The sequence below is a fragment of the Passer montanus genome, unplaced genomic scaffold, assembly GCF_014805655.1.
Source record: "Passer montanus isolate IOZ18808 unplaced genomic scaffold, ASM1480565v1 scaffold52, whole genome shotgun sequence".
NCBI classification, from domain to species: domain Eukaryota; kingdom Metazoa; phylum Chordata; class Aves; order Passeriformes; family Passeridae; genus Passer; species Passer montanus.
In genome coordinates, this window is record NW_024370152.1 from 3476908 (window position 1) to 3494602 (window position 17695).

At 35.7% G+C, this 17695-nt stretch overlaps 1 protein-coding gene across 1 annotated transcript in view; it reads left to right on the forward strand.

The window, feature by feature from the left end:
• The window catches only part of ADAMTS19 (ADAM metallopeptidase with thrombospondin type 1 motif 19), a 128114-nt gene that overhangs the window by 83304 nt on the left and 27115 nt on the right, over window positions 1-17695 (forward strand). The window contains exons 11-17 of the mRNA XM_039724118.1: window positions 2933-3034; window positions 5780-5910; window positions 8315-8484; window positions 11470-11597; window positions 12307-12427; window positions 14410-14490; window positions 17300-17457. Of these exons, the coding sequence (XP_039580052.1) occupies window positions 2933-3034; window positions 5780-5910; window positions 8315-8484; window positions 11470-11597; window positions 12307-12427; window positions 14410-14490; window positions 17300-17457 (891 nt within the window). The remainder of the gene's footprint in view (window positions 1-2932; window positions 3035-5779; window positions 5911-8314; window positions 8485-11469; window positions 11598-12306; window positions 12428-14409; window positions 14491-17299; window positions 17458-17695) is intronic.

Here is a 17695-nt window from a genome sequence, read left to right on the forward strand (position 1 = left end):
ATGGTGATTTTTAAGGCATTTCAGGGAAAGATCACAATTAAAAGGAGAAAAGTAATGGAAATACTATAGTCCTGGAGAAATATCTGTCCTCATCTCAACCACCACATTTTAAACAATCTTGACTTTGCACAAATACTGCTCTAAAATTCCCTTTTTGTGTCTGGTCATTCCTTTCAAGTGAACTTTCTTTCCATATGCTTACATGCTTGGAAATATATTCTTCTGATTCACATAGACCTGTCTCACTAATTTAATTAAATAGACAGAAACAGACATAAAACCCCCGCAAAACTCCAAGGCTGGAGTGACCTCTGTAATGCATTGTGACTTCCATGTTCTATTTTACAAGCTTTTGCTGTTAAAAACTCATGACTAGCACATTCTTTCAAAAAAAGTTCTTTGTGTGTGCTTGGCAATATTTTGTTTTCCAATGTACACATTAAAAAATATTTTACAGATTGTGAACAGGCTAATGTCACAATTACAATTTTTTAATCTCCAGTGTCTTGTTTCTTCCCTTGTCTTATCTAGAAAGCTGTGATGGTTGTTGAACTATACTTATCATAGATAACTGGTAAACCTTTGTGAATATTAGCTTAGCTATCTGTATTTTGACTGAAGAAAGTTTCTTTTAAGAGGAGTAAAATCCTGGCATAGAAGTCTGTGCCCTGATTTTGAAGTAACTGTAAAATTCACACTCTCCTCCAGATTTCTGTTTGCTTTCAAATCAGTCTGGATCTGCTTCATTGCAGGTTGCTAATGAAAAACCCATATTGTATGTTGTGGTCTTTCCCTGGTCTTTTACAGAAATCCTTAAATGTCAAAATATAGATGCTGACAGTAATCTCCTTATCTCATACCTCTGCAACAGAAATAGAGTCGGAACAATATCTAAAGAGTCTATTTGTGATTTGACTGAAATGAAAAGCCCAGGAAAAAAAACAAACTTACAAGTAAACCACCAATTTTCGTAATTCCATACATCCCTTTTTCTTGGGTTTGGGGAATTCTAATATTGTTGAGTGTTTTTAGAATACGGTGAAGTGAGTGTTTTTAGAATACGGTTCACTTAAAGCCCCAAGTAGTTTCTGTTTGAGGAAGTTAGATCATGGTTCAAAGGCAGGTGGTATACAACTATTTGTAGAAATATGGAGATGTGTAAAATGTACATTAGCAAGAAAAGGGTGTTGATTTGATTTTTAAAATTTAGTTTACATGGTTCAAGTATGTCTCTGTGTTTAGGTACCCAAAATACCTAAAACCCAGTAAATCTGACTTAATGCCTCTCTATATTTGGAAGAATTGTTTCTAGATTTGTAAAGAACTGTTTGTTGTAAGCCATTCTGCAGTCATAGACAAGTGAAATTAAATGGAGGATCAAAGTGTTTAGGGAGAAAAAATAAAGGTAATATACTTAAAAGTGTCATGTCACAAGAGAAAATTTGCCTGTATTTTTTGAAAACTTGGGTAAATCTAGATGGCTTTTCTGCCATTGTATTTGCTCATAAATGAGGATTTAAGGATATGAAAAAAATTTATTTAGGATAAATAAATTAACATATATTTCTGTGGAGTACTACCAACAGTAAGACTTTCATTTCCTACTTTGTCATGAACATCTGATACTGTATCTCATCTACTATTGTCATCATCGACATTGTTTAAAAAACAATGAAGAAGAACAGAAATGTGAGTTTGTTACTTGAAAAATGCTTGCTAAAATTACCTAGGAGCAGGATAGAACTTCTGTAGCTGTTTTTTTGAGACATACATAAGCTAGTTATTGTGGTTTTAGCTCAGTTTCAGCAAAAAACTGTTACAGGGTGAATCAAGAGTCTGACTGCTGCCATCTCTTGTTTCTGTACAATGCTTCAGACCTCTACAATCTTTGATATTTTTTTTGTTTTTTGATTACTGATGTTAGAGACATTTTTTACATATAAGACTCCCAATGGAACTGCCCTGTTCCTTGGTTCAAACACAATCTTTTGTTGAATTGTGCTTTGTCTGCTTTTAGTCTTTTTTTCAAGGTAGCATAAGATTTATGACAACTTTTTCATGCATAGTGTAAAAGGCACAGGGACTCTTACTGGGTGTACCAATCTAACAAATCATTTCGCTCAGAAAAAGCAGGTCTTCTGGTTTAAAAAACCCAGCTGTTCTTTACCTTTTATCCTGCTTGCATCACCTCCCCCTCTCCTGATCCTTCTTGCCCCTCTTTGGGCAACATACATTGTGGAGGATCACTGTGCATATGCAGTAATACTCAGGCCACAGTTCAGCCTCACGTGGCCTCTCTTCACTTCCACATGGTTTATTGTTAAGGGGGAACAGACAGCAGGGAAAATGCAGTCCTGACTGAAAACCCTGGGAGAAGGAAGACTTTTCAGATCAAAAATAGGCAAAGCTGCCAGGGAAATTTGGGAAATGTGAGCCAGCATCCTGCAAGGCTTGGCTTTCTTTTGAGTAAAGTAAAAACTCTTTTGTTCTGATACTTCAGAGGGCTTTTCTTTCCATCTCTAAAATTCATTGCTGACTTGCATACCTGTCATCTCCCTTCTCTTCTTTCCAGCAAAAATATTTCATTTGTCAGGTAACTTTGCGTCTTCTTTGTGGAGATCAGGTTTGATGGCTTTTGGAATTTTTTTTCTAGAGTAATAAGTGAATTCTATATGAATTATGAATTACTGAAGAGTATGACAGTAGCAGTCATTGGGGTAGCACAAACAAGAGGGATCTGGAAGTCCTAGAGAATCACAATTAATACAAGTCAAAGCAGACTGCCCACTTGGGTTTTTTGAAATGTTTAATATGTCTTTAAGTGTATTTCAGTACCATCAAACAAGTAAATTTGGACAACAACAGTGGACTGCATACCTAAAGTACGTTTGCATAAGATAGATTTTGTGCTTACTCTTTGTTTGGTTTTCAGCATGTCATTTGCACTGGGTTGTGGTGTAAGGTGGAAAATGAGAAGGAATGCAAAACTAAACTAGATCCACCAATGGATGGAACAGACTGTGACACTGGAAAGGTATGCCTCTGGTGGAAAAGCAATATCAATTATATCGAACTTCTGACATTTAAGGAAACAAGCTGCATAGGTCTTTGCTGTTCTTTGAAGTTCCTACTTACCTCTATTATCATAAAAATAAGCTATGTACAGTTTGATGTATTATATATGATGTATTTTATAATATAGATATGAAAAAAGAACATTCCCCTAAAACCAGTGAATTAAAAAAAGTTAACCGAAGAGACACATTAATATTTACACTGTTTTATTTAAAATTCTTCCACATTTTTTGTCATATTTATGAATAGAATGCAATTGTTGCTCTTCAAACTGTAAATAGAAACTTAAGCTTTCAAAGGTACAGGGCTTTCAGCTATGTTTTAAGATTTAGGAATAGTCTCTTTGAAGCAATTGAAGCAATTGATAGAGATTGTTGTTAAAACCTTTCAGGATAAGTTTTATCAAGAAATATGGTGTAAAAGAGTTTAATCCTATGCATGTAAAAGAGTGACAAATCCCATTAAAAGCATGTCATCACAGACGCATTAAATGATCACCCAATCAGACTTAGATAAATTGTCCTGCAAGAGCTTTCCAGTTAAAACTATTTGTAATATTTGTATTTATCTGTAAATGAATATAAACAACCTCAAACAGAAAGCAGAGAAAGAGCATACATGTGTCTTGGGATTTTCAAGATACTGTGCTGACAGCCATTTCCCACAGGAGTGATTTTACTCTTTGAGTCATATTACATTCACCAGGACTCTCATCATTCTCCTAAAATCAAATCAATCAGTTAATATAAAATGTTCAGATAATATGCTAATAACATGCTAAAGGAAAACCAGTTGTATTTCTGTTCTTATCTTTAAAATAATGACAATTGCTTCAGTATTTTAATTCTGATAAAGTTCATAGTCGATACTGTCTAAAGTCAATATTTGGAAAGTAAGAGACATGAGTTTCGTTTGATATCACAATTTTTACATTAAGACTGCCCATGCTATGGAATAAGAAAGCAGAACCTCTTAACACAATTACTAATTGTAATTAAAATGGCTCATTGAGCCAGGCTACAGAGATAACTAATTTATGTATAGCAGTAGAAAACTAAGCATATATCACCAAAACATCACAGGGGATAAGAAAGAGTTATTATTCTTGTTTGCTTTATTATCTGTCCAGGAGGAGGTTTAGGTTACACAGATCACTGGCTTTGGGGCTTTTTTACTGGTATTGGGGAGATAAGTATTTTTGTCTTGTGCTCCTCTTAGGAAGTGATGGAAATGTCATTTGCATACCTTGTCCTACTTGGTTGGGGTTTAAGTCAAGAATTTTAGAAAATCCCTTAGGCTGCACGGAGAGCAGATGCTATCTCAATAGAAAAAATCCATATTTTATCTGAAGCAATAACTTTAAATGTATATGAGCATTTCTGGTTTGAAACAACCATGTGCATTACAAAATTTATATTTTATGGTTTATATTTTATGGTAAATAAAGATGGAGACACCCATGAAGACTTTTTAAAAGTGGAATAATTATGCCTTCACTGTAATGTGATGATTAAAGAGAGAAAATTAACATCAGTTAATCAGTAAAGACCAGTTTCAAATTGTAGGTGAAAAGGTTGCCAGATAAGGATTCAGCACAGACATTAAAAGTTACAGAAGTGTGTTCTAAAAAAACCAGAAGTCTCTATTGACTGCATTAGTGACACCTTTTCTTTTGCTATAAATACAAGACTTGTTTGTGAAGTCTGTTATCCATTGGTAACGGTAATTCACCAACAGTTCAGAAGGTAAAAAAAATTAGTTAAATTACTGATCTTAATGGCATTAAGTGATCATTGTCTGCTTTATAATTGCTGAATCATTCAATAATGAAATTTCTAAGGCTGGAAAATACCTATATTTCCTAATACATTGGACAGAAAAAAAATTGGTATAATTTGTTAAAGCACTAATTTCTGCAGAGTTTATGATAATTAGTATGAGATATGGACATAGGTTACAAAGCATAACAGTAGTTATGGATTGTTAGTAGATTGGATAGTTTTTGAGTGAGAAATTCAGTTTTCCTGGTAAATGATATATGCATGCAAGATCATGGAATTTATTATTACTATTTTAATAAATAGCAGAAATTCTCTGGACTTTCTCAACACCAGCTTTTTGAAGCTTCCATTTTATCTTTGAATACAAGTGGTGAATAAAATCTCATTCTCTCTATTACTTGTAATATACCCTTCTATTGAAATTGTCTCTGGATAATGAGGGACAATGAAGTTCCTGTTGGTGGGAACTGTCATGCTGAGCCAAGCAAGTCCTGAGAATAGCCCTGGACACTGTGCTGTGATCATCTGCACAGTTCAGCTGGACAGTGATGCCTTCAGTAGGTTTGGGCTGAACTCTAAAATGCTTTCTCAGGCAATGCCCAATCTAAAATGAAGGGAGACAGCATAGTATGGATACCTCCAATGAAGGAGGTGTGCTTCCTTGGAAATGAACTTACTTTTGAAGTTGTGGACAAGAAGTGAACCTGCTCCGTGGCCGCTGAAACAGAGAAAGGTCTCTGGCTGTTGAATTTACTAGGACAGATAAAAAGCTTTGGAGAGTGCTAGGCAAAAATATATCTGACTGATAAGAAAACCATGTAACAAACCAAATGTTTGTGTTGTGCTTCCTGTGTGCTCGTGGAGAAGTGAATTGTTTTGCGTATGCCTTGATTTATTTACCTAAGAGCTGGATTTTTACCTAGTGGTGTAAGGCTGGAGACTGTATCAATCGGACCTCTTTCACGGAGCATATGGAGGGGGAGTGGAGCGCATGGAGCACTTGTAGCCGTACCTGCAACACCGGAATCAGCAGTCGACAACGCAGATGCCCTGGGTAAAAATGAGTTCGGGTTTCCATTGCTGTTCGTCGCAATTTCTGAACAAAATTTACATCAGCACAGGACCCCATGAGGATACAGTTGGCCTTTATCTAAGCAATTAATACTTTATGAATACTGAAAAACACTTAGAAGAATAGGTATTTCAGGTATTTGATTGCATGGCAGCACTATTTTTCATCTTTTCTGCTTCTGTGAAGACCATAGATAATATTAATATAAGAATAAAACTTTCTTCTTAAGCTTCACCTGAAGAAACAACAGAGTGTTAAATTTAAAATTTCTGACTTGCAGATTGATAGTGTGTAATTCTAGTCTTTAAATTTTTCAACTAGAGAAGATTGACTTCTGCTTCTCATCTGGACAACCAAGGAACCTAAAGTCTGACAAAGAGATCTTCCTACCAGTTTCTCAGACATTAATAGAGGAAATCTAAATTATCTTTCCAGATAGTCTATCTTGTAAAAATTAAAACCTTCTGCCTTTGGGGATAAAGGCTTTTACTTTTCACTTGAATGAAATTTGTTTCACTGTATTTCAGTGACCAGCTAAAAGGTGTTTTCATTTTAATTACTCAGTACCAATTTGATTTTTTTGTGCCATTTATACACCAAGTGAAAAAGAAAAGAAAATACAGGCATAGGAGTGGGAAAAGAGTAATGAAGGCAAGTATAGGGAAAACTAATCCAGAGTGGATAAGACTAGACTCAATGCTTTTAAAAAAATAACAATAAAAGGGGGGAAATGATGAATTATGGAAGACTATGTAGCAGATTTTGGTGTGAAATAGGCAGGGGGTTTAAAAAAGATACATTTGCATAAAATTTTTTGAGGAAGAGTTGTATATGGCTGTACAAAAACATTGGGATTTAGCAGAAATTTTGATATGCAAAGCTCTTTCGTAGTTCATACCATCTAAACACCACTTTCAGCTGTATATCTTAAAGCTATTTCTAGAATTTATGGATGTCTTAATTTTATGCTCATTAATTCATTTTCCAGGCAAGGTTCCAAATAATGAGCTCCAGTTTCTGCAGTTCTGTCTTCTTTTGCATTTGGTCATTAGCACCTGCAAGCACAACTGGAGTGACCAAAGAGAAACAAAGGATTTGTCTGAAACTTGTAACACCACACTTCTAGAAAAATGAGAGGTAGCAAATCTGCAGGTGTTGCTTCCTTTCAGTAGGCCCTTTGGCTCAGCCCAGATAGAGAAAAATCTCAATTTTATCAAAACTGCACCTGAAGCTCCCCTGACTGAACTCCTACTAGTCCTAGGGCTTTCTTGGGTCTAAGTGTAAATTATGGCTTAGCACCCATCACTCCTTATGTGTAATGTAACCAGTACAAAGAGAAAGCAAATATATTTTGTTCTGTGACTTCATTTTTTCATGGATTGTTGCTGTCCTATTGCAAAGGTTTCGTACCTTCTCAGTGGTTTCTCACAGGCAGCTCCTCACAGCACTGCCTCCTTCTTCTCAGCACAGCCAACAAACTCCATCTCACATCTCAACCAGCCAACCTGCTCTTTTATAATACCCTCGCGACCAGCCAACCTGCTCTTTTATAATACCCCTGGATCCAGCTGTGGCCTAATAAGGGCAGGCTTGTTCTTAATGCTTGATAATTAGCACAGCTGTAACTCCTTAGGGATGAGATTATCTTCACCACTATCTCTATTCTCCTACCTTCTATCTATCCACAATGGATGAGTTCTGAATGCTAAGTGTCAGCAAAAATGCCTGCTATTTTTAATTGGTGTCTAGCATAGGTAAACTATACTGTGAGTTTGACAAAATATTGCCAACAGTAAAGGGTTGTATTTATGCCATCTTTTCTAGATCAGGCCTTGAAGGACAGTGTCATGGGCCCACAACGCAGTATAGGGTTATGTGTAATGTAACCAGTACAAAGAGAAAGCAAATATATTTTGTTCTGTGACTTCATTTTTTCATGGATTGTTGCTGTCCTATTGCAAAGGTTTTGTACCTTCTCAGTGGTTTCTCACGGGCAGCTCCTCACAGCACTGCCTCCTTCTTCTCAGCACAGCCAACAAACTCCATCTCACATCTCAACCAGCCAACCTGCTCTTTTATAATACCCTCTCGACCAGCCAACCTGCTCTTTTATAATACCCCTGGATCCAGCTGTGGCCTAATAAGGGCAGGCTTGTTCTTAATGCTTGATAATTAGCACAGCTGTAACTCCTTAGGGATGAGATTATCTTCACCACTATCTCTATTCTCCTACCTTCTATCTATCCACAATGGATGAGTTCTGAATGCTAAGTGTCAGCAAAAATGCCTGCTATTTTTAATTGGTGTCTAGCATAGGTAAACTATACTGTGAGTTTGACAAAATATTGCCAACAGTAAAGGGTTGTATTTATGCCATCTTTTCTAGATCAGGCCTTGAAGGACAGTGTCATGGGCCCACAACGCAGTATAGGGTATGTGAAAATCCTTCTTGTCCTGCTGGTGTGCCTGCCTTTAGGGACTGGCAGTGCCAAGCTTTCAGCATCAGATCTTCATATCAGAAGCATGTGCACCAGTGGCAAGCTGTCATTGATGATGGTAAGTATAAACCATCTCCCGTGTTCTTATAATCTGTTTAGATGGCTTACATCTTGTGGATATTGTTGTTAATCTAAGATGTAGTTAAAACTAAAACGAACAAACCTCAAACCCAGTATTTTTGGTGAGTTTTTTTAATTTCAGAGACAGGATCTAGCAGTACTTTTGTGTGCTCTAGAATATTTTGTCTTTTATTCCTATGGAATTTGTCCTTCTTAATAGGTAATAACTACATTTAAATGAAAATCCAGTCAGCTTTTTCCTTTTTAATCAGAATTGTAATATGAAGTCACTCAGAAATACAGCTTTCTGGAGTAATGCTCCATCATTAAACATACCTATGTCACTTATATGTTTTACCTACAAAGCCAAAGAGACAATGTAGATGTTGTGAGACTTTGTTTTTGAGGAAGGAGAAAAGTTCTAGCTTAAAATTGGGAGTATTCCACATATCAGTGTTTCATTTGGCTGCAATGTGTAGATAATGTGTGCTGTAAACTTCTGTAAGATTTCTATAAATCCTAATATCTATTGTATATGAAGTCCTGGCATACTGTATTCACGCTTCCATGCAATAAACTTGCTTACATACTTAGGAAAATGTTCAAGTGGGAGTATAGTAAGATCAGACTTACATTATCTGCAACAATAATGTTGGTGTAAAACATCAGTGACTAAGAAAACAAATTCCTTCTTGCTAGCAAAGTGAACAGTAATTTCTACCCCACTGAATTTTCTGTATATCCTTGTGTTTTAATTTATTTAAATTAGAAACAAACAAAGAAAAAAACACAACAAAAACACATCAGTTGTGAAAACAGTTGACTTGAGAACTTCACAAAATCATAGCAAGCTGTAATAGAGAAAGCCCGAGAATGACACAGGAGTACTGTAAGCGTGTTACCAATTTTTAAGGAGTTCATTACTGTAAATTGTTTTTACTTTTGAAACAATTTATCAGAAAACATTAGAAAGCATCGAAGACTATTTTTGCTATCAACATATTATAATATATGTCTAAGAATGTCTCAAGAAGGTGGTTTTCTTTTCATGTAAGCCTTTTCTCAAGATGCCAAAGGAAAACTTTTTGATACTACTTTTATTAGGCTTGTATGTTAGCTCATTTCATTGTAAAAAGAACTCTCTCCAGCTGTTACAAAGGTGCTTTTCAAGTCAATTAGTTTTGGCTTGTTTTACTAAATTTCATTTTAGCACAGGAGCACATGATTTGTATCCTAAAGGATCTAAATGTTTATCTGGTTTTAAATAATAGAATTTCATTTGAATGAAAAAATCTTGACACTGGCATGTGCCATGTTATTGAGTACACATCTAATTGTTTTCTGAATGATCCTGTAACTTGAGGTGTCCCTCAGGAGAAACAAAAGTGGACCAGACAGAGAATGCCTGTATCCCAGTATACATTATTCCCAAATCCTTAATTGTTTCCTCTCTTAGTTAACTGTAACTGTGTGCCATGTCCAAAATAGTTGCTGTATGTGATCTCCTGTAGTCTGTTGAAGTTGTCTGGTGTTGTTTAGTTGCTGTGTCTTTGAGTCTAGTGTCTTCAAAATAATGTTTAGGTCATCAATCTTATATTCCTTTAAAAAATGCTGATACCCACTTAAAGCCCCCAGGGAACTTTGAGGTTACTTTAAGGAGGATAGCAGGAATGCAGAGGGCACAAATACAAGATGCTTTTTAGCTGGAGATGGCTTTTGTCTGACCAGCTTCACATGTTGGCAGAAGAGATCACATCTGTTTGTACCAGTCCTCTAGTGATACCCTGAGGCTCTGTCAATTTTATTAATTTAAATGCGCCCAGACCACTCTGTGTTGTGTAAGTCAGCTGGCACAAAACTCCTCTGTCTGTACTTTTCTGCTGCTTTGCATGCTAAAACTACTTTTCTGAAAACGGTCCTTTGCAGATGGCAATTTCCAGTCTAGACTGAGCTGGTGCTAGTTAGCACATGCAAAAAATGTGGCATAGAATGTTTTACAGTTCAGCTGTATAGACAGTAGAATTCCAGTGCCCCTGAATGTTTCCTGGAACTGTTTAATTTACTAATAAAAATGCACTCCAGGAATCTAGAAGTCAGTATGAAGTCAGAGTGGCATAGATTGTGTCCAAGTGAAATCAGTTTCAGGTTCAGGATTGACTTTTATCCTTTTAAAAATCTGCAACAGATTTAGGTAGAAGTTCTGAGTAAGTACGTTTGCTAACAAAGGTATGAAAAAATCCTGTCATTTTGTACTCGGTTGACCACTGAGAAGGCAATTATTTTCTTTTATTCACTGTTACTTTCACAGTGGTGAAACAAACTTCATTGTTTATGATGTGGCCATTAGGAATACATGGATACATAGGATAGCACTACATTTTTATGCACATTTATAATTAGAAATTATTTGCAGAATGTTTTAGACATTTATTAGAAAATTGCTTGGTAAAAATGTTAGGGATGATGTTTCCAGGGGTTTTGTGTGGGTTTTTTTGGTTGTTTTCTTAATGTGAATTTTGTAAATTCATAGATTTTTCTTCCCAGGGTGTATCAGTTATTTCATTTTTTTCTCCTTGACCTGCACAGTTAGGAAGTCTGGAAAGTGTTAGCTTTCTTTTTTAACCAATATTTATGATCTGCCAAAAATACAGGAGAATGAAAGTATAGATTACAACCAAAATATTCCAACAGCTGTAAAGTGTATATTCTTAATTGCATCAATGAGCATGACATGAGTACTGTGTAGGCCAAGTTTATAGCAACAGCATGCTCTAGGAAGAAAAAATCTCAAGTTTTTCAAACAGCTAAGAAATGGATCAAAATCTTTCTTGTTTTCCCTGTGTCTAAGATAACTTCCTATGCTAATGTAGCTGCATGCCATGCATAAGCAAGTACCAGTTTTAACAAGAGTGTTGATGATAATTCTTTATTTCTAAAGTTCCTTTTTTCCAATAATGCACGGTTTTCTGTCCGTGTGCTACAGAAAAGCCGTGTGCTTTATTCTGTTCACCGGCTGGAAAGGATCAACCTGTTCTTCTAACAGAAAAGGTGATGGATGGGACGTCCTGTGGCCAGCATGGGCTAGATGTCTGTGCAGATGGTAGATGCCAGGTATGAGTTACTTGTTTTGAACCTGGATATACAGTCACACACCAAGCATACATATATATTAAGACTTTAGAATATTTTTATTTCATATCAGGCCCACATATATTAACTTTGTTGCTTTTGTCAAGCTACCCCTGATATTAATTCATAGAAATGTGTCTAGCAGTAATGTGGAGATGCTCAAGTAAACTTAATTTGTGTTAAACTGAATGCTTTTTAGCAAAACATGGGTGCCATTTATATTTACATATCCTAGACCTGCTTATGCCTATTCAGAATATGTCCTTAGGCTGACATTAATGGCGCTTTACCATTATGAGCATAACAAAGAATCATCCATATTTTGAGTAGAAAGCAGGAGAGGCACATTGCGTTCTCTTAGTGGGAAGGCCTGTGGGGTGTGTGTTGCACAGTGGGTCTGATGTGCCACAGGTCCCCACCAGGAGATAAGACTGCAGTTGTGTTTCTCTTGGAGAACAGCTGGTAGAGTTAGCCAACACACAAGAAGAGTGAATGCAGCACTCTACATAAAGTCATGGGGGAGTTTTCTATGGGACAGATCTCTGACATGAGCTAGTGCAACCCTCATTGTCAGGAGGGCTGGGTCCTGCTGGCTAGGCATCTTGAGGAAGGATGAGGTACCTCATACTAAAAGCAACTTTATGAAAAATGTGGCCTGTGTCTCAATAGCTTTTATTTTCTTCTCCCACAGAAATTTGGCTGTGATGGTATATTAGGATCTCTGGCTCGAGAAGATCATTGTGGTATATGCAATGGTAATGGAAAGTCATGCAAAGTTATTAAAGGTGATTTTAACCATACCAGAGGAGCAGGTAATGTCTGTTTGGTTTTTTGCTTCAAATAATAAAGAAAAAAGTGGCTTTTTGATTGCTTGGAGCATTGAGAAATTATTAAAGCTATATTTCTTAAAATTATGCAGATCTTCATAAGAACTTTAGATCTAGCTTTTAAAGATGATAAGACATTGAGGATAAGAATGCATAAGTATGTTCAAATTTGTTGCAAAGTTGTTCCACATTATTTCAATGGCAAAATGAAGGAAAAATCTTACATTAAGATACACTCTATTTCATAGAAGAGACTGATTTTTAAGGGGTATGAGAAATTAGGTTTATATTTTTAGCAAATAGAATTTGTAAATTATTTTACTGTTTAGCTTCATTTAGTGTTCTTCAAAATAAAAATCCAAATTATGATTTTTTATCTAGAGCAATGTTACCAAACTAAGCCAGGCAGTGCAAAATCATAACGCCAAAAGAATGAAGAATTCTAATACCACTTCATTACTCATTATTTTATTCTAATAATAATATATCATAACAAGCCAATACATTTTTAATGGGAAATGAACATCAGATATCCAAATGCTGCTGTGATCTGTCCTGCAAATGGGAATAGCTTACTGGCTCCAGAACAATCATGTTGACAGAATAGAGAATTGAAATACTAATAATGTGCATCTTGCACCATGTATACGAGTCTTTTCTTTGAAACAGCATTTGACCAGCTATCATAATTTATTTACCATTTTGCTTTCAGTTGCCTGAGTAGAAAATGTGTAGAATTTAGAGGTGGAAAGTAAATCACATCAAAAATAGTGTAATTATAAGCAGACAGCATATCATCAGAAAATAAAGGACTTCAGTGGATTTTAGACTGAAGTATAGTACTTTAGGCAAGAGGAGAAAGTTAGGTATAGTCTTCAGATGTTTATGTCTGGCCCTCTCAAGCAGAATGTAAGGCAAATCAAGGATCCCAAACCCCTGATGAGTATGGAGGACTACAAGATATAAAAACCAGCAAAGACAGTTCCTGCTAATAAAATCACATCATGTCAGCTCTCTTTAATTGCTTGTGTGAATATCCACACACTTCCAATGTTTTTGGGGGCGTGTGTCAATCCTCAGTATTGTGGTACTGCCATCTTAACCCTTCTGTAAGTTATTTTGCTTCTCAAGAAGCTGTAATCAATATTTAGGAAGTGTTATTAACTCTTACAGAAATGAAAGATGCTGCTTTAATTTTCATGTTTCAGGATTATTGAAAAAGTATTGTAAATGCTAAGTATTTTATTGTAGAATATCACAAAATAAAAGATGGATATATTTTTTTCCCTTTGTGAAGTTTACCTGGATAATCTAAAATATGGGATTTTTTTTCATTAATGGCATTCCTGCCTGTAGAGTGGTTTCCACCTTTGTTGCCTTTTCACTACGTTTTACTTAAAGCAAATTGTTCAACATCCTTTTCTTAGTCCCACACTAGCAAGAGACAATATCAATTTATAGCAAATAAGTAGATTTCAAAACCAAAGCCTGTCACAACAGGGTTTGGATATCTTAAATCAAGGAGAGGAGCAAAAGATACATAAAACAAACTAAAACTAAGCAGCGGGAGGATGCTTTCATTTTAGTGTCTTTAGCATTTTTCTTTACATGCTGAGTGAAGTTGGAATTATTTTACAGTCATCTGGTGGTCATGATGACACTGAACTACTTAGCTAGAAAAACTTCACCTACTCCGTCCCCAATCTCCAAGCCTAACTAGTTCTTGTTATGTTTTACTGTGCCATACTCTTTTAATTATGTAGCATTGTATGTATATTACATATAATACACAGTTCCATAGCTTTTCTTCAATTTTGCAAGAATCTTCAAAATATTGCTGTATAAATTATATCTTTCTACACTTAAAAAGCGAAATAAGGGAGAAGAAATGAGAAAGCATACAAGATGTACTTTTCTATGCTTTTCTGTTTTTCTACTTAACTTGGGACATCTGGTCTCATGTTTAGGTTATGTGGAAGCTTTGGTGATACCTGCAGGAGCAAGAAGAATCAAAGTTGTGGAAGAAAAACCAGCTCACAGTTATTTAGGTAAATATTATATATGTTCTAGTGTTACTGTCCTGTTTTGCTCAACACTGAGGAATGCAAGCTAAACACGCCTTGTCATTGAACAAAGCTCTGAGTAGAAAAATAGATTTGTGAGGAACTTGTCAAAGGAACTGAACAAATTATTACAGAACCATTTTTCATATAGGTTTTCTTTTGGACTTTTGTGTCATCTTTTTAAGAGAATATTACAAACACTGTATTTAGATTATATAAAAAATGTCTGTGTATACTTGCAAATTTTCAATTTTTCATATAAAAAGTACATTAAAACTACTGAAATTGCTAACGTAGTTATCAAGCCACTTTCAAATATATTTGAAAAATCATGGCAGCCTGCTGAAGTGCCTAGTGGCTGAAGAGCAAGGACTATTGCACCATTTTTGAAGAGGATAGAATAATAAAGAAGACACTGGCAACTAGCATTCAGTCAGTCTTAGCCCTGCTGTTTTCAAAAATTACTTAAATTTCAAGTCTTAATGTTCTTAATATGGATTGAAGGGACACCTGACAACCTGAATGGAAGTGAAACAATTACTTCCTTGACAAAAAATATCAGTGAATGTATTTTCATTTAGAATTGAATTTCATATGTCTTTTACATTTTCTGTAGAAAAGTAAGGGCAGTCAAAATAACATTACTTTGATACTTTTCTGGAAATATGACTGTATTTTGGGCAAAGCAGAAAAAATTCATGCAGTTAATACAGTAGAGTGATTTGTCCATATTAAAAAAAAATATTAGTATGTACTGATTTACCAAGTGGAGGACCAGAACCAGGACACTGCTGCTCCCCACTGAGAAATGGCAGATTCAATAGCTGAATTGTGATTTGTTGTATCTGTCTGGCAGTGTAGCCTCTCACATCTCATTAAAATTATACGGGTGTGTAGTCCTTGCACAGTAATTAAAAAATACATTGCACTCATCACCATCACTTAAATGCCATTGTTATGATGGCTGTTTTTTGCTCTACAGAGATACAGTTGTAATTAGTCCCTTTGGTTTAGCACTGAAACTGTGGCTGTGATTACAATTGTGGTAGGCTATCCCTGTCCAAGTTTTCTTTGGTTGTCTTTTCAGGTGTAGGTGTATTGCTTGAATTACCTGAGAGAAGATATCTTATGTTCTGAATGTTCTTCCTGTTTTCAGTTACCTTGTACAGAGCAAGCTCCTCTGTCAAAAGTTAAGAAGAATAGGAATATATGTGCAGTATGGAATAAAACTCAGTGAACTTGCTTACAAAATGGGGTGTGACAGAGTCAAGAACAGAAGCTGCACTGCCTGAATCCAAGTCCACATTTCAGGCTTGAGGACACACTGGTCTAAGACCGGTGACTCATATGAGGAATCTGAAAGCAGAAAATGCAAGATCTGACATATTTCTGTATTCTGAGCTGGGATTCCAGTTTCCTGCACATGTCTGCATGCTGTGGCACACACATTCATTTTAAAGACTAGACAGAAAGATTTCTGTTTCTCTCTGGGGAGAGGATGCTGCTCCATCTGAGCAGCATGACCCGGCTGGACCTTGGCATGTTCGAGTGTATTTTTTTAATTTCTCCTCTGAGAAGAGAATTAGCCCCAACAGTTTTGACACTAAATAGAACTTAAATACCATTAAAAATTGAATGCTTAAACTTAAAATACCAGTTTTTAAATCTTGTAGAATGACTGGCTCTTTTTAGTACAAGACTGTTACAGTGTTAATGGATTTTATAGTCTTAACATCTATTACACAGTGCTGCAGTTGTACACATCAGTGGTGTCTTTTTCAATTGGATTTCTGCCAGTCCATAGGCCTGTTGCCATTGTTTCCCATAGAAACAAAACATAACAGTATAAATATGAATAGGAGAGGACATGATTACAGGAGTGACTCACATTAACTTACAACTTTAAAAAGGGAAATCTTGGAACGTGTGGAGGTTCTCTTACAACAGTCTGATGCCAAACATGCAGTTTCAGTGAAGTCAAACATGTAAAACTTCTTGTACAGAAGGTGTCTTCAAGTCTTCTTCACATGATTATTCAAAACAAATTGGAACAAAATAAAATTAAATAAAACAAAATAAAATTACAAATTTACTGAAGAATCTATTCCATTTACTATAGAAAATGTAAATTTTGATAATGTAGAATTCTTTGTTCTTAGTGTGTGGTATATATCTTACCTGGCTTGATCATATTTTTAAATATGAATTAGATCAGCATGAGAAATAATTCAGCCACAAAGAACAAGCTTTTCCTATTTATTAGAAGCATGCAATTATGTGGTAAAAGTCTTATCAAATTCTAAGGTGCAGAAAAGGCAAGTGTAACTATTAGAGAAGAAAGAATTTTGAACTAGAATTTTTCTTTCAAAAAAAGTTTTAGCTTAGTTCCACAAATCTTGAAGAGTCCCTTGTGAAAATTGTGTTTCTCATGCTTTTATGGATTATAGAAATGGCCACCCTGGGAACAGAGAATATAGTTCCCTTTGCCTTAAAGTAATTCAGTGTTCAGGTTATGAGTTATGCTAGAGCCTGTCAGTCTTCTCAGGTATTAAAATGCTGATATTAACTTCACGTAATGTTAAATACATATGATTTTGCCAAGCATTCCCTCCAGGAGGTGGTTCTGAAGCACATACCAACTGAAGTTCATGTAAAGTAGGATCCATAAATATCTTTGCAATCAGAGTTAGGTGAATTTCGCCTACTTTTAAAATTATCTGACCAGGAAGTAAGAGAAGAAAATCACTACTGAGCAGGCACCTTTTATATTGGGCTTTTTTCATGTATTTTGCAGCTCTTAGGGATGCTGGAAAACAGTCAATCAATAGTGATTGGAAGATAGAACATTCTGGAACATTCAATATTGCTGGGACCACAGTCCATTATGTTCGGAGAGGTCTCTGGGAGAAAATATCAGCCAAAGGTCCCACAACATCACCCTTACATTTGCTGGTATGACAATTCAGGTTTTTTTTACTTGATTCCTATGATATAGCATGGTAACTAATATTTTTTCCAGACTCCTCAACAGAATGAGATCTATATGCAAGATATACCTGCTTTTGTGTTTACGTATATATCTACAAAAGTGGGAAGGAGGGGATAAGGAGAGAGAGGTCTGTCAGCCTGCTTGTAAAAAAATGCTTTTAAATCCAAGAGCAGTCTTCATGTTGTTGGGGCAAGATTGAAG